Source organism: Trichomycterus rosablanca, chromosome 2 (assembly GCF_030014385.1).
Source record: "Trichomycterus rosablanca isolate fTriRos1 chromosome 2, fTriRos1.hap1, whole genome shotgun sequence".
NCBI lineage: Eukaryota > Metazoa > Chordata > Actinopteri > Siluriformes > Trichomycteridae > Trichomycterus > Trichomycterus rosablanca.
The window spans coordinates 11,907,199-11,932,676 of NC_085989.1; the positions used below are offsets into that span (position 1 = coordinate 11,907,199).

Here is a 25,478-nt window from a genome sequence, read left to right on the forward strand (position 1 = left end):
GGTAAATAGAAGTTTGTGCTTCAAGAAGAAAAACCGGTACATCTCTTGTGTAATGAGGCCGTGTCTGTGGTAAAGGAGTACAATATAAATGTAGATAAACATTATAAATATACAGTATGAATTTGGCATTTTGACATCAAACTGAATTTTGCCTCCAGAAAAACATCAAATTGTCCGACACATAAAAGGCAGACTGCGGCCACTCAGGTGGCACAGCAGAAAAAACACATGCTGGAACCTGCCGGCTAGGCTGAGCGGCCACATGAACAACGATTGGCCTGCTGTTCAGATATGGGTGGGATTAAGCCGGATAGGGTCTCTCTCTCATAACTAATGCCATTACGACCCCTGCTGGCTGATTGATGGCACCTGCACAGAGATGAGAAAATAGTGCTCTCAGGGTGTGTCTCTCCGTACACAGTGCTGAGCTGCACTGCACTTGTCAAAGTGTAGGTGATAAGATGCATACGGCATGCTGCCCACGTGTTGAAGGGGTTGTGGGTTAGCTACGTTCTCCTCAATCAGAGCAGGGATTGGCATTGGCGGAGAGGAAGCGTGATGCAATCGGGCAATTAGACACGCTAAAAAAGGGAGAAAAGGGAGAAATATATATATTTAAAAATAAAAGGCAGACTGCAATCACAGCAGAATACGCTACAATCGGCCCTTTGAGGGCCACCATAATGCAGATGTGGCCCTCTGTGAAAATGAGTTTCACACCCCTGATTCTATCCCCTGATCAGAATTCAAGTCTGGCCTTTTCCTCACATGTACATATTTTCTGAATCTAAATCAGAATCTGGGAATATTAACACAACGGGTTTGACAACATAGGCTCGTCCATACTCATCAAATAAGCAAATGCCAGATATTAACATGTACAGCTGAAATTTCCTGTTTATGAACTAAAAATTCATCATTTTTGGCTTCATTTGACAGCTTTGATTCTTACAGAAGCTACACCCAGCTTCTTCGACCCAGTGCATATTGTGCAATGAGTGATCGGCAGCAATAGGCTTTAGTCAGTGAGAAACAAATGAGACCAAATTTAAATAGTTCGCAGCTAAAAAAGTCTATGTAATATGAAGTGAGACAATTATAAAAAAAAAAAGTATACATGATAAAAAAAAAAGCAGTACCAGACCAATTTAAGATCTAGAGACAAGCAATACAATCACTCATTTTCACACAGCACGGGCGTTTGCAAATGAAATCATGTTAAACAATAGCGGTGAGATATGCAGATTTGGTTTCACTGTTCATGATGGTACTGCGGGATTTTTTTGATGTTTTCTTTTCATCACTTACAGTCAGTATCTGTCATCACAGCAGAACTGGTTTCTCCTGATTCCACTCATGGTTTTATCAGTCTATACCCTTTAACCTTTCATTCATGATGACATTATGCATTTTATTTTATACACATATTATGTGCACGCATTTTCAGATGGATGTAAATGCTTTTTAAACAATAACCTTAAGTGTACTTTTATTATTTTTTCACACTTCAGTTCTTTTAGCCGTTTTATCATGATCAGAGTTGGGAGAGGCCCGGTTTCCATTAGAAAACACTGGAAACAAAACAGGAATACCCTAAACAGGGCGGCAATCCATCACAGGACTTCTACCATCCTAAGACTATGTAAACGCCTGGCCAACTGATGGTGGGGTAGCATAATAGATCATTCACAGCCGCGAAAATCGTGTCACGGGCCGTCAGATGAACCGCTTCCCGTGTCATATGCAATCTGCCGTGAAATTCAAAATGTAAGGTTTGTGTTTAGCGTAGCATATGAAATATGAGGTGCAATATGAGGCAGTCCTAGTGTCTATGGTGTAGTGTGCGGACAATGTTTGATGTATGTGTTTGTTTGTTTATTAGGATTTTAACGTCATGTTTTACACTTTGGTTACATTCATGACAGGAATCGTGTACAATAAAATGGAATGCAAGTTTGGTCTTTCCTATAGAACATCAATGCCTGACCTCACAAATGCCCTTTCGACTGAAATACCTATAGGAACATTTCAAAATGTTGTGGAAAGCCTTTCCAGTAGACTGAAGGTTTTTACATCTGAATAGACGGGCTTGTTGGGGGCAACTACATATTAATGCATATGGTTTTGAAGTGGGATGTCCAACAAGCTCATGGATCCACATACATAGCAGTGAGTACCAAGACTGCTGAAATTATTGCAAGTTTTGACCGGCAGATGCTGTAATTGACTAATGACATGTTCAATAGCAAATGCCTTTATATCTTTATTGCATATTTATGTGCAATTATTTAGTCCACTAAGTCATAAAACACATATAATCTTATTGTCCTGTATGCTCACATTTACACAACTTTAAAAACTACAGGTTCTTCTGTTCTGTTTTTTTTTTGTTTTCAATAAAATATGGTTTTCATTTTATTTATGCATTACGAGAATCCATTTCTGCTGGTGAAATTGCACTAAGATCTTGCAAATAAATTCTCCAAGCGATTGTTAAACACACTATTTGGCATTTTCATTTTCTCAGCTTCATTTATTGTCTTTAAAAGCCCATTAAAAAATGTTATTGCCATTTGCTGGTGAAGAAGATTTCCTTGAAGACCTTTAACATTCCTAGAGACACCATTAGGAGTACTGTCTGCAAGTTCCAAACATATGGCGCTGCAGCAAACATGCCTGGCCGTGGGAGAAAGCCTAAAATGTGATCCAGAGGCCATCGGGACAATAAAGATAAGCCCCTGGAAGAGGATCTAATCAAAGCTGGGACAAATGTGTCCCATTGTGGCAACCATAAGAAGATCACTTAACAACAAAGAACTTAATGGCCGGACTCCATAACGCACACCACTCTTGACCAAGAAGCACAGGAAGGGTCGCAGTTCTGGGACACAGTTCTATGGCGTGACGATTTAGAACAGTAACAGGTTTGTCTGGCGTGAGAAAGGCGAGGCTTATATCCAGAAGAATACTATCCCCAAGGTTAAGCATGGATGTGAGCTAGTGATGTGATGTTTTTCTGCTGCAAGAACAATCGTGTGACCGGCATCATGGATTCACAGAAATACAGTACCAGCCGCTCAGGTGCCGCAGCGGTAAAGTACGCTAGCGTACCAGAGTTGGGGTTTCAAATACATCGTATCGAATCTCAGCTCTGCCTTCCGACTGGGCGGTTGAACAATGATTGGCTGTTGTTCAGGGTTAGGGGTAAAAAGTCAGATCATAGGTCCTCATAACTGGTGCAACTGCGGCCCCTGCTGGCTGACTGATGGCGCCTGCACAGGGCTGAGGAATTATGCTGATGGGGGTGTGGCACACAGTGCTCACTGGTGTATGAACTCAACTCGTGCAGGTGAAAAATGCAGTCTGTACTGACTGTACGTGCCGGAGGGGGCGTATGTCAGTTGAGAGGCATCCTCAGTCAGCGGTGAAGGGTCGAATCAGCATAGAGGACGCAATCAGGGTAATTGGACACGACTAGATTAGGGGAGAAAATTGGGGGAAAAAGTGGGAAAAATTAAAAAAAAAGAAAAAAAAAAGAAAAAAAAAAAAGAAAAACAGTACCCTTAAACTCAATGTTTCCCTTAAACTTAGCGTATTTAACTTTTTAAAAAAATGTATTAATTTAATTTCAAATTAACAATGAACAGTGCTTGGCTTGAGCAGTGCAGTAAAGCGTCATAAAAGTGCGAATATGAGACGAATCTGCATTTGTGTGGAACAACAGTCAAATTCACTCTGAAAGCTCCACTTGTATCTGTGTTTAGCTGGATTTTAGCTCCTGTTTCACTTTTAAACTTGTGTTATAGCTCTGGGTGCTGATAAATTGTAATAATCAGCTTTTCAGAGAGTCTAAAACACTTATCGTTAAAAAAAAGCTTCACGGTGACAATGTATTAAAAGAGCAACATAGAAACACTAAACCTCTCTTATTTATTACTGCTCATTAGTTCTCCCCACTAATTAAATTCCTCGCTCATTTTAGTACAGTCCAATTAACCTTTGTGTGCCACCACACTCCATAGGAAATAACAGAACAGCCAGCGCAAAAGCTATTGTACTTCTCATGTGAATGCGGTACAATAGAATAGAATACGGCATTACAAGATCAAGCATCTCCATGATTAAGAAGCATAAGGAAACAATAAAGAAGAAAAGGTTTTATTGTATTTTTTAATACATTTATAACTGTTTTCAATTGTATTTTAGGGCTTTATATATTATATTTGTGTTATTTTTAGTGTATAAGTGTCAAAAACAACCCCTTATTTTACAAAAGCCTGAAATATATGCACTTCCACAGGATCATGGAACACATTAACTGGTTTCCCATACATCCTTATGGGAAGAAATACCTTCATGCCTTCCAGAACCAATTGACATTGAGTTTCAAGATACCACTGTACAAGGTGTCAGGAGGAATGTTATGCCTTCTGTGGTGAAAGGGCCTGAATTTTGATGGATATTTTATTAAGTTATATTAATAATATATTGGGGCAGCTCTCTCTAGCCATTCCTTGCCATCCACATTAATGCACCAATAAGCATTAGTACAGTTCACAATGTTATTTACACTTAACGGCGACTTACATCCACATCTTTGTGAGTCTGTAAGCTTGTCCCTGATGACATTTCCCACTGTTTTACTTCTCTATTTATCATACCACCCCCTACTTAAGCTACACTACTTTTAAAAATTACCAATGTTCAAAACATTATGGTCAGAGCATATTCCAAACTGTTATTCCTGCAAGATTATAAGTCTCAAACTTTAATCAGTGTATGGCTGCAGTCATCATTTGACATAACTGTCAGTTTAAAGCAAGATAAAGATGAACTTTTACAGTCACATTTTAGAGTGTCAGTCACGGTTCCTCAAAAGTACAATTGTGCTTCATGTTAGCAGAACAAGTTCTTTTGTTTACTACTGCATGACCAGAAAAGTCAGAATTACTATAATAACCCTGCATTCTGAGACAGCCTGCAGTTTGTAAATTGATCTCATGGTTGGCAAACAGTAATTTCTTTTTTTTATGAAGCAGAAATTTCATTTTATTTAATTGAAAAAAGATTCACAGGACAAATTAGATGTGTAAATTTTGCACAGCCTTAGTGCGCCAACAGCGATTGTGATTTGCAAGTTTAATAGAGAGGTTTGCCATGTCTCCAACTGAATGACGAGTATATTATAATGAATTCCCAAAACATTCTAATACACACCGATCAGCCATAACAGTACAACCACCTCCCTGTTTCTACACTCACTGTCCATTTTATCAGCTCCACTTACCATATAGAAGCATTTTGTAGTTCTACAATTACTGACTGTAGTCCATCTGTTTCTCTGCATGCTTTCATGCTGTTCTTCAAATGGTAAGGACTGTCCCAGGACCACTACAGAGCAGGTATTATTTGGATCATTCAGAGCACTGCAGTGACACTGACATGGTGGTGGTGTGTTAGTGTGTGTTGTGCTGGTATGAGTAAATAAGACACAGAAATGCTGATGGAGTTTTTAAACACCTCACTGTCACTGCTGGACTGAGAATAGTCCACCAACCAAAAACATATCCAGCCAACAGCGCCCCATGGGCAGCGTCCTGTGACCACTGATGAAGGTCTAGAGCGATCTTCTCTGACTTTACATCTACAAAGTGGACCAACTAGGTAGGAGTGTTTAATAGAGTGGACAGTGAGTGGACACGGTATTTAAAACCTCCAGCAGCGCTGCTGTGTCTGATCCACTCATACCAACACAACGCACACTAACACACCACCATGTCAGTGTCACTGCAGTGCTGAGAATGATCCACCACCTAAATAATACCTACTCTGTAGTGGTCCTGGGAGAGTCCTGACCATTGAACAGGGTTAAAGCAGGCTAGAAAAGCATGTAAAGAAACAGATGGACTACAGCCAGTAATTGTAAAACTACAAAGTGCTTCTATATGGTAAGTGGAGCTGATAAAATGGACAGTAAATGTAGAAACAAAGAGGTGGTTTTAATGTTATGGCTGATCGGTGTATTTATTTATTAGAATGTCATGTCATGTTTTACACACTTTGTAGGCGGTTGGAACTGATTGGTTGTGGAGGTAATCACTGAGGTGATAACACAAAAACTAGTGCGCGCTCTACGTAGACGCGTTTTACGTCATCCTATGCGCGCTCCCGAGAAGGAGGCTGTTTGAAACCTTAGATGCCTTAATAAGCTGTAGTTCGGTATCTTAACATTTCAAGAACGAGTGAGCATCGGAAGTGTCCTTGGCTTAAAACATGGCTGACGGTGCGGAGAAACGGAATTATTTTCAAACGTAAATAAATGATTATTGATGATTATTGAACTTGTATAAACTTGCACGTGTTTTTATTTGCAAAATCGAGCTTGTGAGTTGACATGCTTGCGCACTGTGCTATCCCATCCCATTGGTTTGAATGGCAAAATGCTGTTAGCTTAGTATAAGACAGCCCCGATATTACTATCAATGATGAACGATCATGAACATTTTGCTACCTAGCCTTAAATGTAGGCATAATTCAAACAACACTTCAATGAGAAAAAAAGATTTATTTTAAAAGGAAACTACAGGAAAGAGACAGACTGGTTGCATTGCTTTAAGTTTCATAAAAATCCTCTCTTGTGCAGAGATGTGTTTGTGCCTGTGTTTGGTTCTGCTTTAAAACATACACGCCATGAACCAATCAGATTTAACATCATTAAACGAGTTTTTTTCTCAATTATTTGTCATAATACTACTAGCGCTCTCTTTATATCTCTGTGTGTGTGTGTGTGTGTGTGAGAGTGTGTCGCTCCCCGTGATAACTGCGCAGTTCTAATCGGCTGTATTTCACCCACTCCGCTTCAGTAGACGGAATTAATCAGTCATTATAAAATAAAAATTTATGTAGAGAGCTCCCTAGCTTTTCGAACACACCCTATATAACAGCTCCCAGAGGCACAACTCATGTTCCTTTAGTTCATTTCAAAGAGAAGAGCCGTTCGATAGAATCGGATCGTTCGCGAACAACCCATCAGTAGCAGACAGACACGCCCCCTCCCCCTGTGCGGTATTCTTTTGAAGACGGTATGGAAATCGGCAATATTGCCCGACCCTAGTACCCAGTGTTTCTCAGTGGTATAAGGCAGTTGATGGAATTTAAATAAATGATTTACTGCTTATTCCAATCTAAAGTCATGTCCACAATGTGTAATCACTGAAAGCTTAGTTGAGCGGTTTGGTTTTCACTCACTCACTCTCTTAACCGCTTTTCAATGGGTGCAAGGCACACAGAAACACCGTGGACGGGGTGCCACTCCATCCCAGGGCAGACACACATACACACACCCATTCACCTATAGGGCAATTCAGTGTCTCCAATTAACCTGACTGCATGTTTTTGGACTGTGGGAGACACGGGGAGAACATGCAAACTCCGCACTGAAAGGACCCGGGTTGCCCCGCCTGGGGATCGAACCGAGGACCTTCTTGCTTCAGTACTACCCACCGAGCCACCCGTTGAGAGGTTCTGCAAGTGTAATTCCACAACAAATTTACACCTTCTAAAACAGTTTGGGAATTACAGGGAGAACCCTAAATATGTAGAATTATAGACCGGTGTTGCTCCTGTGTCTGGAATCATAATGATGTGTCAGGACATGACACAGGCAGGAGGTTCACTTACATCACGTAGGCATACATGTGGAAACTCATCACTTTGTCGTGTCAGCTGTAACTTTCTGTAAGCAAAATCACCTCAACAGGTTCACTCCTACTTCTGCAGCAAATTAGGGTTTCTTAGCTAAACTAACAACATTCATTTAACCTCTCCTATCAGGCATACTTCCTCTCTGTCTCTTTATATTTGTTTCTGTTCCTTTCTGCTTTTATTCCTGTTGGTTGATGCAGTCTAAACACTTACCGTAGGCACATACTCTGAAGGGAACTTGTTGGTTGTGTAGGAGATCAGTAAGCAGGTCTTTCCAACCGCACCATCTCCCACTACCACACATTTAATAGTCTGCATCTGGAAAAAAAGCAGAAAGTGTGTGTTAAGGAGAGAATGTAACTATTTGAGTAAAACCTACAACCAAAGGACCTTTTTCCTCTCTTACATTTACTAAATAGTATTAATATGTTAGTACAATAACTATTAATGTTAATAACTCAAGTCTGGACAATGAGGAGTATGACAGACTAAACAGACACAACACTGGCATAGTGGGTGCTCAGGTGGTGAAGGCTGTTGTAGCGTAGTGGTTAAGGTACTGGACTAGTAATCAGAAAGTCACTGGTTCAAGCTCCACCCATGCCAGTTTGCTGCTGTTGGGCCCTTGAGCGAGACCCTTAACCCTCAATTGCTCAGACTGTATACTGTCACTGTAATGTCGCTTTGGATAAAGGCGTCTGCTAAATGCAGAAAAAGTCAATGTAAATGAAGAGGTAAGACATGCTGACATGCTGGCACACCATAACTGACATCTTAAACTTGTGGGTTTGAATCTCAGCTCTGCTACCGACAGGCTGCTTGCCTTCACGGAAAATGATTGGCTCATCTGAGGGTAGGAGTGCTGGAGAGGGTTCCTCATGCTACAATTATGACCACCACTGGCTAATGGATGGCTCCTGAACTATAAGACAAGGGATACGGACACCATAAATGATAAAGATCCCCATATGAACCTAACCTTATGGTGGTGAAAAGAAGCAGTCGGTATTGCACACCAGTCAGAGGGGGCGTGTGACGGTAGCGACTCTACTAGATCAGGAGTGAACGTCTGCAGGAGTGGGGGTCAGCAGCAGTGGAGGCGAAAGCACAAATTGGGTAATTAAACACGATAAGATTGGGAGGCAAATGGGGGGGGGGGGGGGGGGGGGGGTGCATAAAATAGATAACTTAAAAAACACTGATATACAGTGTATCACAAAAGTGAGTACACCCCTCACATTTCTGCAAATATTTTATTATATCTTTTCATGGGACAACACTATAGAAATAAAACTTGGATATACTGTAAGTTAGAGTAGTCGGTGTACAACTTGTATAGCAGTGTAGATTTACTGTCTTCTGAAAATAACTCAACACACAGCCATTAATGTCTAAATGGCTGGCAACATAAGTGAGTACACCCCACAGTGAACATGTCCAAATTGTGCCCAAAGTGTCAATATTTTGTGTGACCACCATTATTATCCAGCACTGCCTTAACCCTCCTGGGCATGGAATTCACCAGAGCTGCACAGGTTGCTACTGGAATCCTCTACCACTCCTCCATGATGACATCACGGAGCTGGTGGATGTTAGACACCTTGAACTCCTCCACCTTCCACTTGAGGATGCGCCACAGGTGCTCAATTGGGTTTAGTCCATCACCTTTACCTTCAGCTTCCTCAGCAAGGCAGTTGTCATCTTGGAGGTTGTGTTTGGGGTCGTTATCGTGTTGGAAAACAGTTTTCGAAGGGAGGGGATCATGCTCTGTTTCAGAATGTCACAGTACATGTTGGAATTCATGTTTCCCTCAATGAACTGCAGCTCCCCAGTGCCAGCAACACTCATGCAGCCCAAGACCATGATGCTACCACCACCATGCTTGACTGTAGGCAAGATACAGTTGTCTTGGTACTTCTCACCAGGGCGCCGCCACACATGCTGGACACCATCTGAGCCAAACAAGTTTATCTTGGTCTCGTCAGACCACAGGGCATTCCAGTAATCCATGTTCTTGGACTGCTTGTTTTCAGCAAACTGTTTGCGGGCTTTCTTGTGCGTCAGCTTCCTTCTGGGATGACGACCATGCAGACCGAGTTGATGCAGTGTGCGGCGTATGGTCTGAGCACTGACAGGCTGACCTCCCACGTCTTCAACCTCTGCAGCAATGCTGGCAGCACTCATGTGTCTATTTTTTAAAGCCAACCTCTGGATATGACGCCGAACACGTGGACTCAACTTCTTTGGTCGACCCTGGCGAAGCCTGTTCCGAGTGGAACCTGTCCTGGAAAACCGCTGTATGACCTTGGCCACCATGCTGTAGCTCAGTTTCAGGGTGTTAGCAATCTTCTTATAGCCCAGGCCATCTTTGTGGAGAGCAACAATTCTATTTCTCACATCCTCAGAGAGTTCTTTGCCATGAGGTGCCATGTTGAATATCCAGTGGCCAGTATGAGAGAATTGTACCCAAAACACCAAATTTAACAGCCCTGCTCCCCATTTACACCTGGGACCTTGACACATGACACCAGGGAGGGACAACGACACATTTGGACATGTTCACTGTGGGGTGTACTCACTTATGTTGCCAGCTATTTAGACATTAATGGCTGTGTGTTGAGTTATTTTCAGAAGACAGTAAATCTACACTGCTATACAAGTTGTACACTGACTACTCTAAGTTATATCCAAGTTTCATGTCTATAGTGTTGTCCCATGAAAATATATAATGAAATATTTGCAGAAATGTGAGGGGTGTACTCACTTTTGTGATACACTGTATATTGTTTGCATTCACAGTAAGGCCATTTACACAACACATACCTAACCATGGTACAATAAGACCCAGTGTTAGCCAAACTCCTGTGAGTCACAACCCTGTTTTGTTTCCAAGAGAAACTTTTAAAATACATTTATATGATTCAAATATCTCTGCATATGCGGATCTCTGTGTAGTGTGATTTATTATTATTATTATTATTTTTTCTACAAACATTATGTGGATATTTTGCTTCATGTCCCAGTATACAGGTAAAACTCTGCTTATCATTTTGTAATAACTACACTAATGTCAGGAAAAGCTTTAATATAGCGACTATAGTTTTAATTCTTATAATTAGCATGTGTAAGTAGCACTTGTAGAGAACCGTTTGCTACTAACCTACATTCAGAATGTTGACATGGTTTATCTTACTGTTTTACTTTACTGCCATGTTCACTATGTTACAGTGTTTTTATTAAATGAAGTATAAAGACATGCCCATATTAAGCTTGGTAAGCTTGCATCTCTCGTTCATGGTTCAGCGTAAGCTTGGAGGGTCCCATCAAAATGTGAAACACATAATGCCAAGTTCACACTACATGACTTTCCAAGTCGTCAGGTCGCTGTACAGTTCACACTACACAACTGGATCTCTTGTAATCGGGAGTCTTTCAAGTTGGTGTGGCTTTCACACTACACGACTGATTGGCGATAGGAGGTTTCACACTACACCATCTATCACCAACTGGAATCGCAGGCGAGCTTCTTTGGTCTCCCAAACTACGTTTTGTCATGAAAACAAATGCGAGAAGTGACGAGAGGTTTAATGATACCACGTCCAAAAATGCACGTCAACAAGTAGTGAGCGATCAAAGTTTGTGCGCTGATGTGCAGCGTTAAAGCAAAGAGGAGAAATAAATTAATCTGAGTGGATTGGGCTACGTGAACAGTATGGATTGTTCTATAGTGAGTTGGAGGTTAATAAATATTTTTTGCAATGCAATGTTGGTGTTATGTTTTGTAGAGAACAATAAGGTCAGAAATACTGTAATGCTCATGTGTGTGCCGATGTATTCTGATATAAACTATATTATGCCCCTGTCCCACCTTTTTACAAACCCTCCCCTGCGTTTCCCCTCACCCCGTATCTTGCGTTCTCATTGGCTATTCGACATAGCACTCATTGCCAGTTGTGCGACTCAGATCCAGATATTTGACGAGCTAGATATCTCTCTTTGGTTGCTGAGTGCTCGGCGAGTGCCCGGCGAGCCGCTCGGATCGAGTTGTTGAGCAGCTCACACATAACGATTGAGAGCAGAGTTTCGATCACCGAGCAAACGCCGAACTGCTCCCGAGCCGGCAAATCTAGCGCCGACCAGTCTGCGAGCGAAAATCAGTGCAAAAATCGTGCAGTGTCAACTAGACATAACAGAGTTTGAACAAGACTTACTCTTACTGACATTATTAGTGTAGTTATTATTAGTGTAAGTTTAACCTTCATACTGGGGCCTGATGCAAAATATCCACATAATTTTTTGTACAATAGTAAAACTACACACAGATTCAGTGTTTGTGTGTTTGTTTGTTTTATTAGGATGTTAACGTCATGTTTTACGCTTTAGTTACATTCATGACAGAAACGGTAGTTACTCATTACACAAGGTTCATCAGGTTACAAGTTTTAATGTCAACACAGTCATGGACAATTTCGTATCTCCAATTCACCTCACTTGCATGTTTTTGGACTGTGGGAGGAAAACAGAGCTCCCGGAGGGAAACCACGCAGACACGGGGAGAACATGCAAACTCCACACAGAAAGACCCGGACCGCCACACCTGGGGATCGAATCCAGGACCTTCTTGCGATTCAGAGTGTAACATGCATTTGGCCTCCATATTGATATTAAACAGCCTAGTTTGTGATTGTAACTCATAATATTTTCGTTGTTTATGAGGTGATTACATAAATGCATAACATATTTTACTGTTCTGGTTAAAACTGCAATGCTCTTCCTACAGTTGGAAACAGAACTGGCAATTGTGCACCGAAGGTGGGTGGGGGTTAGTCACAAATCTGCACTCTTTACAACCAGTGCATGAGAGATCTGTATCTCAGTTATCAGTTTAAATCAACTACCAGCTGTTATCAAACATTAATCAATGACAAAGAAGTCATTGTTTATTGGTAATCTGGTTAATCATTAAGATTCCTATTATTAGAACCTATGCACATAAGCACATTAGTGCATGATTTTACATTTAGTTTATAGGCACGGATTTATAATAAATAGATTGGTAAAACAAAGACACTACTTTGCCTTGGTTGTAGACTGCCATCCCTAGTCATAAAGCTAAACAAGTATAGATCAACTGTAGTCTGGAACTGGCCACAAGAGTAAAAATCGCTGCTCGTGAATATGTAGGGTTAATTTTTTCTTTTGCCATCGGTATCCAAAATTGGGATTAAATAGGTATGTTCAGCATGTTTATGGTTAACACAGCGTATGGTAGAATGCTAAGTAAACAACTGCATTTTCCCTTGCATGTCAGTAAACATCTGCATCTATTATTTTCCTTAGTCAGTTATCATCTGCATCTTCATTATCCTAACTGTTTTAGGCAGCATATGTTGTTCCAGAATGTGTAAATATCTTTCAGTATCAATGATGCAATTACAAATGGTTATGTGGGCATTAATACACCTTACAATTACAAATACTACAATAACAATTACTACAATTCCTTCAATCATACTGTTTTGTATAATGCACTAACCCCTCCACTAAGATCTCGAGCTCTCGCTTTTTTATTGATGCCCAATGGGCACAATTGGCCTTGCCTGATGGAGGGGTGGGAAAGGGTTTAATTGCTGTTGTACAACTGTGGCGTCTGCTGTCTGATCAAGGCACCTGCACTAATGATGGCCGATTTGTGGAGTGCTTAGGGATCATTTCTGTACATGATCCTACTCTGTTTAAAACTCCACCACTGTGAAAAGCTGTGGTCGGCAACTGTGCATGTGTCATAGGGTACATGTGATAGTCTCAGCTCTCCTGGCCAGCACAGAGGATGGTCCAAGTGACCGACTTATTAAAATCTATTATAGTCTATTGCAGAGTAGTTGTTTGTTTGTTTATTAGGATTTTAACGTCATGTTTTACACTTTTGGTTGCATGACAGGAAACGGTAGTTACTCATTACACAAGGTTCTTCAGTTCACAAGGTTAAATCGAACAAAGTCATGGACAATTTTGTATCTCCAGTTCACCTCACTTGCATGTCTTTGGACTGTGGGAGGAAACCGGAGATCCCGGAGGAAACCCACGCAGATACGGGGAGAACATGCAAACTCCACACAGAAAGGACCTGGACCGCTTCACCTGGAAATCCAACCCAGGACCTTCTTGGTGCGAGATGACATTGCTACCCACTGAGCCACCGTGCCACCCCGATGGAGGGGTGGGAAAAGGTTTTATTGTTGTTCTACAACTGTGGTGTCTGCTGTCTAATTGTCTAACCTCTAAGTCTGTGTAGAGGTCATTTCTGTACATGATCTGACCCTGTTTAAGACTCCATCAATGTGAATAGCTGTGGTCGGCAACTGTGCATGTGTCAAAGGGTACATGCGATAGTCTCAGCTCTCCTGGCCAGTGCAGAGGATGGTCCAAGTGGCCGACTTTTTTTTTAATTTTCTTTTTATAATTTTTCCCACTTTTTACCCCCCAATTTTCTCTCCTAATCTAGTCGTGTCCAATTACCCTGAATGTGTCCTCTATACTGATTCGACCCTTCACCGCTGACTGAGGATGCCTCTCAACTGACATACGCCCCTTCCGGCATGTACAGTCAGTACAGACTGCATTTTTCACCTGCACGAGTTGAGTTCATACACCGACGGGCACTGTGTATGGAGAGCCACACCCCCATCAGCATTATTCCTCAGCCCTGTGCAGGCGCCATTAGTCAGCCAGCAGGGGCCGCAGTTGCACCAGTTATTAGGACCTACGATCTGACTTTTTACCCCTAACCCTATAAGCAACAGCCAATCGTTGTTCATGCAGCCGCCCAGCCCAGTCGGAAGACAGTGATGAGATTCGATAAGATGTATTCGAAACCCCAACTCTGGTGTGCTAGCGCACTTTACCGCTGGCCAACTTATTAAAACCTACTATAGTCTATTCGAGAGTAAGCAATGGTGGCATTTATGGACAAAGGTGACATCTGTGTATACAGAGACCGTAGTTAAGGTGCTGGACTAGTAATTAGAAGGTCACGAATTCAAGCCCCACCACTTCAAAGTTAACACTCTTAGGCCCAGAAATAAGGCCCTTAAACATAATTTGCCTGCAGTGTTTTGTAAGTCACAACTGTAAGGGTAACTGTAAAAGTCCATATGGCAATATCAATCACAGAGCACTAATGTCCCACTGATAAAAGTGAATTGAAAATAAATACAATTTCTTTAGATTCCCTAAATCTTCTGATGACACGTTACAGAGGGGGGAAAACATATTACAACATTCCAAACCTTACACTGCACCAGTCCTAACTTCTTTAAATGTGTTGCAGGCATCAGTTTTAGAATAAATATGAACTAATAAAAACAATAGTTCATAAAGTAAAATATAAAATCTGTAGAATGAATACAAGTAAAAGTACATTTAATTTAGCAGATCGATGCTTTTTGGCATTTTACACGGTGACAGCTTTTTTCAAATCGAGGTTCGGTAGCTTTGTAGCTCTTGTAACCATAACAGGACAATCCTGAAAGCTATTTAAATAAACACATTTTGTCAAACGCATGGCATATATTAAATTGCTTTTACGTCAAACGTTTGATCGATGTTTTTAAGCAAGAGAAGGAGCAGGATCGACTCAGATCGATATTTTATTATCGAAGTGCCCATCCCAAACTTACACCCCGTCCGTTCTGAACTTCCGCATTACTAACTAGGCTTCTTTATAGCCGTAATATTAACAGAACATGAATCGGAATTACACAGCTTGACTTTATACCAACGTTTGGACATTGTATTAATATTTATCAGTACATGACACTATTAATTTAACTAAATAATTAAAACAAATACATGATCGAGTGAGTTTTCATGCTGAGACAGGACTTCCAAACACATCTCTACAACCAGCCAAATACCTCATCACAAAACAATAGTGATTTGCCAGTGATTAAATGTTCAATTTAAAAATAAAAACGACAAGTTTACAGATGTATCAGACCTTCTTGGTGTTTCTTTAGCACGACGTGCTAGCTGTTAGTAAGCCAGGAAATGAAGTTCCGCACCTAATAACTAGCACGTCCCGGCTTATCAGAATGTATTTTACCTGTCCTAAACTAGTAGTTTTGCGTGTATTTGTTGTTCTATCAGCGAAGTCAGTGATACAGAAATGACAGTGTAATGACAGAATTCGGTGTTTAAAAGAAGCTAGCTCGCTAGCAGCTCGCTCTGACAGAACTGCTGTGCGCTGAATTGTAAGTCTCAGATTCGTTCGACAAGAGCTAACAGTTAGCAAGCTGGCTAGTTTGAAAATAAAATAAAACAAGACTACGAAGCAGTTGAAATGAAAATGTACAGTAAAAGTAGAAACAAGGTAGAAACATGTACACACTTTAAGTAGAGTTTTGTCATTATACAGTAGGCACCGTGTGTAAATAACAGTTAAATAAAGAAGTAAAATCTCAGCTGCTCACCTTTAATAACGTGCGGCTGCTGTGACTGTATGGAACATCCGGGTACTTCGGCTGCTGTTGTTGCCACTACAACAAATCGCTCTGCTTTGCTAAAGGGGCGTGTTAGCCAAAACCCAAACTAATGATGACATAAAATTAAATAAAATTAAATTAAATAAAACAAGATACGTGGACACTATAGCATGTCAGACATACTGCCATTCTAAATTCAATGACACTATATTAAAAAATAATAAAAATGCTTTTTTTTTTTTTTTTTAATTCAACATAAACAACTTACACTTTTATTTATTTATATTTGTATCCATTTTTTCTCCAACTATGGCATAACCATAATCATAGAAACAGAAATAAATCTTTGAGCTGTTATATTAGGCAAGAAAAGGAAAAGCAATGCAAGTTTATTTGTACAGCACCTTTCATACACACTGGCAATACAAAGTGCTTTATGCCTAGTTCACACTACAAGATTTTTGCCCTGATTTTCGCTCGCCGACTGGTCAGCGCTAGATTTTACGGCTCAGGAGCAACTCGGCGTCCGCTCGCCGATCGAAACTCGGCTCTCAATCGCTATGTGTGAACTGTTCAACGACTGGCAACGAGTGCTATGTCAAACAGCCAATGAGAACGCAGGATAGTTCATATCAGAATACATCGGCACACACATCGGCACACACAGTTTTACAGTACAGGGTGAGTCAAAAGTCGCAGGACACAATTTTATTTCAGAAACGAAAGGGAAAATGACATATCTGAATACCCCAGTAAGTAATGGGTGAGGGTCCTATCCTTTAGGCTATGTCCGGAACATGGCTGCCATCTTGAAAGCAGCCATATTGGATTGGGTTTTTCCAATGGGAAGGTGGTCATGTAGCATATCAAAGAAGACCAGAATTTTCTTAGAAATCGATTGCCGCAATCAGATTTGCAATATCTCTTGTGGTTCAAAAGTGCACAGTCCCAATTTCTCTGAATTTGGCTATGAGGGATGCAACAGTGCTGTGTGAAATTGGTGGTCTTTCTGGGTGTCAGTTGTTGAAGTCTGCGGCTATGATACGGCAGCTGTGTTGCCCGGACATCAGAATCACCTCAATCCTCTCTTCTTTTGTCAATTCCATCTTCAGTTACCTGTAACAAACAACAAAAGTTTTGAACTTTCTGTGCTGATAATTTTTGAACCACAAATCTGATTGCGCCAATTGATGTCTGAGAAAATTTTGGTCTTCTTTGATATGCTACATGACCACTTTCCCATTGGAAAAACTTGCCCTTGATCCAATATGGCGGCTTTCAAGATGGCGGCCATGTTCCGGACATAGCCTAAAAGATAGGCCCCCTCACCCATTACTTGCTGGGGTATTCAGATATGTCATTTTCCCTTTCGTTTCTGAAATAAAAGAATGTCCTGCAACTTTTGACTCTGTATTTCTAACTTTATCGTTCTCTACAAAACATAACACCAACGTTGCATTGTAAAAAATATTTATTAACCTCCAACCCACTATAGAACAATCCATGCTGTTCATGTAGCCCAATCCACTCAGATTCATTTATTTTTTCTCCTTGATTTTACGCTTCACATCAGCGCACAAACTTTGATTGCTTGCTACTTGTTGATGTGCATTTTTGGACATGATATCATTAAACCCCTCGTCACTTCTTGCGTTTGTTTTCGTGACAAAATGTAGTTTGGGAGACCAGAGAAGCTTGCCTGAATTCCAGTTGATAGATCGTGTAGTGTGAAACCCGCTATCGCTGATCAGTCATGTAGTGTGAAAGCCACACCGACTTGAAAGACTCCCGATTACAAGAGATCCAGTTGTGTAGTGTGAACTGTACAGCGACATGACGACTTGGAAAGTCGTGTAGTGTGAACTTGGCATTACATAAGGAAACATTTAAAGCATTAAAACATTCCTGAGATCTAGAACCTCAGAAAGGCTTTTTGCACATATACCAGACTTCTTAATTCTTGTATAGAGTGCAGCATGATATATAGAAAAACCTAACACTGGCAGATTTTTAACATTTACCCAGTAAATTATCATGTAAACAACATTGTTCTCTTGGGAGAGAGAGCCAAGCTGTCTTTTATGATAGAAAAATGAATAGGTCAGCCATCATTTTTTTTGCCACTTCTCTTTTTTTTGCTTTCTTTATCTGACCTGTATTTCTTTGTTTAACTCTGGATAGTAAAAGGTGTTATTGCATCTCTAGGTTTGATGGTGGTGGCTGCCGGAGTCTCTACTCAAAACTGATATTTTACTCATCTCGCATTTTACATTTTAACTACAGTCTGTGTTGTTTTACCCTGAGGTCCTTCTGATGGAAACCTGTTTACCTGCCCGAGGTTAAGGAATTAAGTCAAGACTGCCGTGCCAACAATGCTGCTCCTGCCGGAAGTGACGGGACCTGGCGTGTTTGCACCAAGAATGTCAAGAACTCACTACAGACTTTATTACAGACTGGATTGAATAATAACTCTTATTTATTTATTTATTGCTAAATCTTATTCATTTAAAAGTATCCTCCAAACCACCCAAGAAGGATGGGCCCTGCTGAGTCTGGTTCCTCTCAAGGTTTCTTCCTGTAATTTTAAGGGAGTTTTTCATTGCCACTGTCGCCCTCGGCTTGCTCAACAGGGGTTTTTGTATCTGTTGGTCCTGGATTTTGTAAAGTTGCTTTGAGACAATGTCTACTGTAAAAAAGCGCTATATAAATAAATTTGACTTGACTTGATCTCTACCAAAAAATTATTTAGTTGAGTATACACTAGAATTGCAGGATTAAAGATAGATATACAGCCTGTGTACTTCAATCCTTTGGTGTATAACTGGTCATCATTTTTTTTTTTTTAATAGTCAAGGTTGTGGAGGTAGTGCCACCCACGAACACTGGGTGCAGGAAGGAAGTACACCCTGGACAAGTAATTGCAGGTAATGTACACTTACTAATTTACACCTATAGGGCAAATTATAGTAGCACATCCACTTCTTCCTGTGAGGTGGAAAAAAACCTCACAATTCAGACAGGGGAAGGACATGTGAAACTTTTCACAGACGGTGACCAGAAGTGAGAATCGTACCCAGGATTTCAGGAACCATCTTGCTGTGCAAGTTACAACTTCCAGTTAGATTTAAATGTGGTAGCAAACTTTGGTGTTTTCCTGACATCAGCCATACCCAGATTTGTCCATCAGACAATCTAAGATAATGAAATAAATAAATTATATGGTAGCAGTGTTGTTCTGACAAATCACAATCAGCCAAAGCCAGAACAAAGTTCCACTGCTGTTGACGCTTGGTATTACACATTGTAATCCTTGGCCGGTTTAAAGCTGCTCAGTCATGAAAACCAGACCCATGAAACTCATGACAAACAGTTCTTGAGCTGAAATTTTTTTAAGTGACAGTCTGCAACCAAAACAAGTTATACACTATAGAACAATATCTACACTAGCATTAAAACATGCTATATATAAAAATCTTTTTTTCAAGAAGGCTAAACGAAGAGGGGTTGTGTATGTTATAATAACCCACAATAAACATGATCTTTCTCAAATGCTTTAGTTTTTGTACATTTTATGTCTGAGTTTCAACAGTTTTTTGGTATTTGCACTGCATGTCAACAGCATTTGCTTATTAGTCTTTAAATGCAAGATGCAAGGGGAATAAGTTTATGAAAACCTGTTAAGGAAAGTTAATGAAAATAGTATGTCATGAAAAAGTACTCAATGTACAAACATTTGTAAAATTATTTACCAAAGTAGAACATGGTTTCTCAATCACTATCCCCTTTGGCAATTCGTGATACATGAAGAGCCATACTTGTACTATAGGCATATTTTTGTGTATTTTACTATATGTACAGACATGACGTTTGGTATTCAGGCCAAAGAGTTCAATTTTGGTTTCATCAGACCAGAGAATCTTGTTTCTCATGGTTTGAGAGTCCTCTATGTGCCGTTTGGCAAACTCCAAGCAAGCTGTCATGTGCCTTTTACTAAGGAGTGGCTTCCGTCTGGCCACTCTACCATAAAGGCGTGATTTGTGGAGTGCTGCCTGGATGGTTGATCTCCCATCTCCACAAGGATACGCTGGAGCTCTGTCAGAGTGACCCTCAGGTTCCTGCTCACCTCCCTGGCCAAGGTCCGTCTTCCTCAATCGCTCAGTTTGGCCGGGCGGCCAGGTCTAGGAGGATTTTTGGTGTTCCAAACTTCTTTCATTTACGAATGATGGCCACTGTGCTCTTTGGGACCTGTAAAGCTGCAGCAATTTTTCTGTACCCTTCTCCAGATCTATGCCTTGACACAATCATCCTGTTTCTGAGGTCTGCAGATAATTCCTTTGACCCCATGGCTTGGAGTTTGCTCTGATATGCACTGTCAACTGTGGGACCTTATATAGGCAGGTGTTGGCAATCCCCAATCATGTCCAATCAATTGAATTTACCACAGGTGGACTCCAATTAAATTGTAGAAACATCTCAAGCACTATCAGTAAAAACAAAATGCACCTCAGCTCATATTTGGGTGTCATATCAAAGGGTGTGCACACTTGTGTACATATGATATTTTACATTTTGATTTTTAATAAATTAGCACAAATGTCTAAAAACCTGCTTTCACTTTGTCATTGTGGCTATTTTGTGTAGAATTTTGTGACACAAAATGAACTCAATCTATTATAGAATGAGTCTGTAATGTAATAAAATGTGGAGAAGCTGAAAAGGGTGTGCAGATTTTCCGGCTGTACATGGCCAAGTAGACTGTTTTTGGCCACTGTGGCAGCATTTTGAGTCTCATAAAAAAGGACTTTATTTAGGTATGTTGTTAGGGATGTCTACATACTTACTTCATACATAAAGACACTTTGACAACTCTCACAATTGGTGAATAGCAGTGTAAAATAAATGCATAATGCACACGACACAAATATAAGGTTGTGTAGGAAACATTTGTGTAATAGTGTAGCGTTTCTGTTGTTCACCGTGGTGTATCATGCATTATTAGACAAAAATGATGCCCTGGTGAATTCTAATCTTGTTGGGAGGAGAAATGAGGCAGCTGCTCTATCTATTTTTACTGCCAATCCATTGGTAACAATGCACCCTGCCTCTTCCTCATCTTCTTACACTTGATTCATTCGCCCATTTCATTAATTGGTATCTTGACCTCCTCATTTTCTCCTCTTTTCCCTCTGGTTTCTCACCATCTTCCACTGACTCATCCATTCATCCCCTCCCCTTTGTGTCAAACATTGTCTCTCCCTCCTGTTTTCTTTTCATCCCCCCTCTCTCCCCTACAGACTCTCTCTCTCATCTTGCTTTCTCTGCCTGTCTCCCTCTCTCTCCCATTAGTGCTTTCTAGCTTGCCTTTCGTGAGGCTGCAACCACACAGACGGCAGGTAAAGACATTCTTTCTTTCTGTCTTTTTTCTTTGTTTTTTGGGTCGTTATTGTATGTGGTGGGTGAGCAGTGTGAGGCCGGTGGTGTGGTGCTGCACTGTGCAGACTGTTTTAGTAGTAATAGCATAATGTTTGGACATATGTGTGCCTATGTGGACGTGTGTGTATATGTGTGAGCTGGGCTAGCTTTTTTTTTTTTTTTACAGAATTTGCATTTATTTCTTTGCAAGTACATTATATTTATACAAAAATGTATGCAGTACATTTGCATATGTATGGCACAGAAATACCAGAAATTAAGAAATAAGAGTAGGGAAAAAATTGGGTTGTACATTAAAGATTGTAATAACGGATCAGTGCTTCCCTAATGTATGAAGGATGCTAAAGCAGGAATGTCTTAAAATATGTTCATTTTGGGTTTCATTGTGTGGTTTTGGAAATGATCATCGGGGTGCTCTGTGTGACCATGTATTTATTGGTAGGAACGCATGTCCCCATGAAAGCTAAACTAGACTATTCTTGTCAAAAGCAAACATTTATGCAATTGGTCTTAGTTATGGATGATGTATGATGCCTTTAGTAGTAATACCCCATAATGACAGTAATGCAGAAGTGTGTGTGTGTGTGTGTGTGGGCATGTATTTATCTCTGGGTATCAAATGTCCCTGTGACAAAAGAAAAACAAGACATTCTGTCAAGAGCAAACATTTTTTTTTTTGCATGTAGTTTGCTATTTAATTGAATAGATAGAGTTGTATGTATCTGCATAGCAATAGTAATACAGGTCAGTACAAATACTACAAGAAAACAGCAATGCAGAAGTGGGTGTGCGTGGGAGGGGGGTGTCATAGATTTCAAGAGAAAACAAATGTCACAATAAAAAGAAAATAGTAAATTTCTCATAAAGGTCCAATATTTTTGCTTTTGTTTTGGTTACCGTAGGTGTAAGGATAGGTTTAGGCATAGCATTAGTAGTAATACATGTCCGTCAAGATACTTCAATGCAGGAATGTGTATGTGGCGAGTGGCATGTATTTATGTTTATGAACTAGATGTACCACATTTCTTAACTCGAGCCATAATATATGCTTTTGCATGTGGTTTATAGTATACAGTGGGCTTAGTGTATAGTATATAGTAGATGTAAATGTAGGAGGTAGTTATTTGTAAAAATTTGTAATTATGTCACAAAGTGGAACATATACAATAAACGTAGGTATGCAGAAGTGTGTATGTGTTCATATATTTAATTCTAGAAACCAAATTTGTCCATAATGATAGAAAAATGTGCTTTTGGATGAGATTTGGTTTTATCAGGTGTACGGGTATAGGTGTAGACATGACATGAACCATGCAATGCAGTAATCTTTGTGTGTGAAGAGGGGGCATGCATTTATCTTTATAGACAAAACATTTTCTATGAAATCTTTGATTAGCACTCAGTGAAAAATACACCACGAATACAGTCATGCAAAAAAAAAGTGTGTTGATGTATTTATTTCTAATGCCAAATTTCCAGCATTAGATTTGCTTATGCTAGATGTAGATGGGTGGAAGTATGCCACAAACAACATAGCAATGCAGGACTGTGATTAAATGTGATTGAATGTTATCTATATGTGTTTGTAGATGTATAGAAATAGCATTATTACAGCAGCTATAAAGTCATTGGCACCTTTTCCCAGGGTGTGTTCCCACCTTGCACTTAGTGATTCCATGTAGTGCCAGTCCTACCTTACCATAAACAGAAAGTGCTTAGTAAAAGTTAAGAAATGAATAATACACATAGCAATGCAGTTCAAGAAGGATTTGTTTATAAATGTTTATCTTGACACCATGTGCATGTTCGTCTTACTGTTGACATACCACGGACATAGCAATGCAGGTGTGTGTGTGTTTCAATATTCAATGAGAATATCCAACAAAATAGTAATGCAGGTGTGTGTGTGTGTTACTCAGCTCAGTCAAAATACCCCACAAACACAAGTGTAATGCACAAGTGTCTGTTACATCACTGGATGAATACACTGCAAACATAGTAATGCAAGTAGTGCAAATATCCAACAGACACAGCAATGCAGGACTGTTACACCATCAGTACTGGTGTGTTTACATGTACGTTGTGTAAAACAGATATCTAAACACTCCATTAATATAGCAATGCAGGTATGTGTGTGTCACACCACTCATCATTGCAGTGTGTGCGCGCGTGCGTGTCCCTCCAGTCAGCACGACGCTCGGGCACGTTTCCAATCTGTTTTCATTTTCGGTTAAAATCTCTACTCCCCTTTAAGGGCTGTTCAAGCTTTCTGTAATCTCCTGTTTCTTCCCTTCTTTCCCGAATTCACAGTTTTTTTAATTCAATCATGAGACAGAACCTAAATAATTGAGGCTCTCTCCGCATTCCCCGCCCCGTTAGCGCCATGCTGCAGTGTGCACTGTGGGCACAACGGAAACGTGCATTACGTAACTCCAGACTACTGATTGGAACAGAAACGGGTATACAGGAGCAGTTTTATTACAAATCTACCGCACTACATAGGGTACACTTACATGTCGTGTCGAAGCGCTTTTGTTATTCCATATTTAGGAGCCTATGTATCGAGAAGGGAGTAATTTGTTATTCGGCCACTGCATCTCTGAGGTAAAGATTCTGATGCTAGTCTGAGCATCTAAAGCAGTGACGTTAATCTAATTTGCTCTTTGATTTGAAGTACTAAATGTAAAAGCAATAAAAGCAATATTTAGCAAATGATTTAAATTAATTATATAGAGCATGGGTTTTTTAACGTTTCACAGCCAAAGACCCATCTGTGTGCAAAATATTTAAATAAATTCATTAATTTTCCACAGATATGGTGGATGATTTATGTTTTTTCACACACATAAAAAAATTACTAGCACAAAATTAATGACTGTGTACTTAATAATGTGTTACTTTTTTAAAATTTAATGGGTCTTAAATTCAATTGTCCAGTCAAATTCTATTTAAATATAATTAGGGCCATGATTCAAATTACAGGGGGGGATTGGGGTAGTGTGATCCTCCTTATTAAAAACTAGACCCCCCCAAAAAGAGGTAAAAACAATAGTTCAGGGATATATATATTATGTAATATTTATCTATCTATCTGGCATAGTACCCCTGTGTCATATCCTCCTTCGGGTTATATGCTTCTGACCTCAATCAGTTTGCAGGAAGTTTTTGACCGTGGCCAATCAATCAATCAATCAACAATCAATCCCCCAGCTTTTCAATGGGTGCAAGGCACACAGTAACACCCTGGACACTGGGGTGCCAGTCCATCGCAGGGCAGACACACACACACACACCTATAGGGAAATTCAGTGTCTCCAATTAACCTGACTGCATGTTTTTGGACTGTGGGAGCTCGCGGAGGAGACCCATGCAGACACGGGGAGAACATGCAAACTCCGCACAGAAAGGACCCGGACCGCCCCGCCTGGGAATTGAACCCAGGACCTTCTTGCTGTGAGGCAACAATGCTACCCACTGTGCCTCCCTGGCCAGTCACTATGGAACTTGAAACATACACTATGCATTGATTTCTATTAAACAAAATCTAAATATCTTATATCCTTACATTTACATTTTCAGCATTTAGCAGACGCTTTTATCCAAAGCGACTTACACAATGAGCTGAACACGATGAGCAATTGAGGGTTAAGGGCCTTACTCAGGGACTCAACAGTGGCAACTTGGTGGTGGCGGGGCTTGAACCGGCAACATTCTGTTTACTAGTCCAGTACCTTAACCACTGAGCTATCACTGGCCATATCCTTGATTGTATACTAATGCAGTTTCCTAATAATTAATAATTATTCAAATAAATGTGACTTCTAAGCTACAGTATATCAATCAACCCATCAGGACGAA

The 25,478-nt window shown here is 40.3% G+C and overlaps 2 protein-coding genes across 3 annotated transcripts in view; one reads left to right on the plus strand and one right to left on the minus strand.

Moving 5' to 3' along the window:
• Positions 1 to 16,261, minus strand: part of LOC134330277 (cell division control protein 42 homolog) — a 31,353-nt gene extending 15,092 nt beyond the window's left edge. Inside the window, exons 1-2 of the mRNA XM_063011334.1 lie at positions 16,176 to 16,261; positions 7,918 to 8,022 (exon numbers count right to left, since the gene is read on the minus strand). Coding sequence (XP_062867404.1) covers positions 7,918 to 8,022 — 105 coding nt within the window. The 5' untranslated portion in view covers positions 16,176 to 16,261. The remainder of the gene's footprint in view (positions 1 to 7,917; positions 8,023 to 16,175) is intronic.
• A 5,263-nt stretch (positions 16,262 to 21,524) lies between these two features.
• eno2 (enolase 2) overlaps positions 21,525 to 25,478 on the plus strand; it is a 39,595-nt gene continuing 35,641 nt past the window's right edge. Inside the window, exon 1 of one of the 2 annotated variants that reach the window (XM_062990092.1) lies at positions 21,525 to 21,580. The gene's annotated coding sequence lies outside the window, so the exon portion shown is untranslated. Of the gene's footprint in view, positions 21,581 to 24,050; positions 24,080 to 25,478 lie in introns of those variants that run through there. The other variant, XM_062990100.1, reaches the window with a different exon arrangement.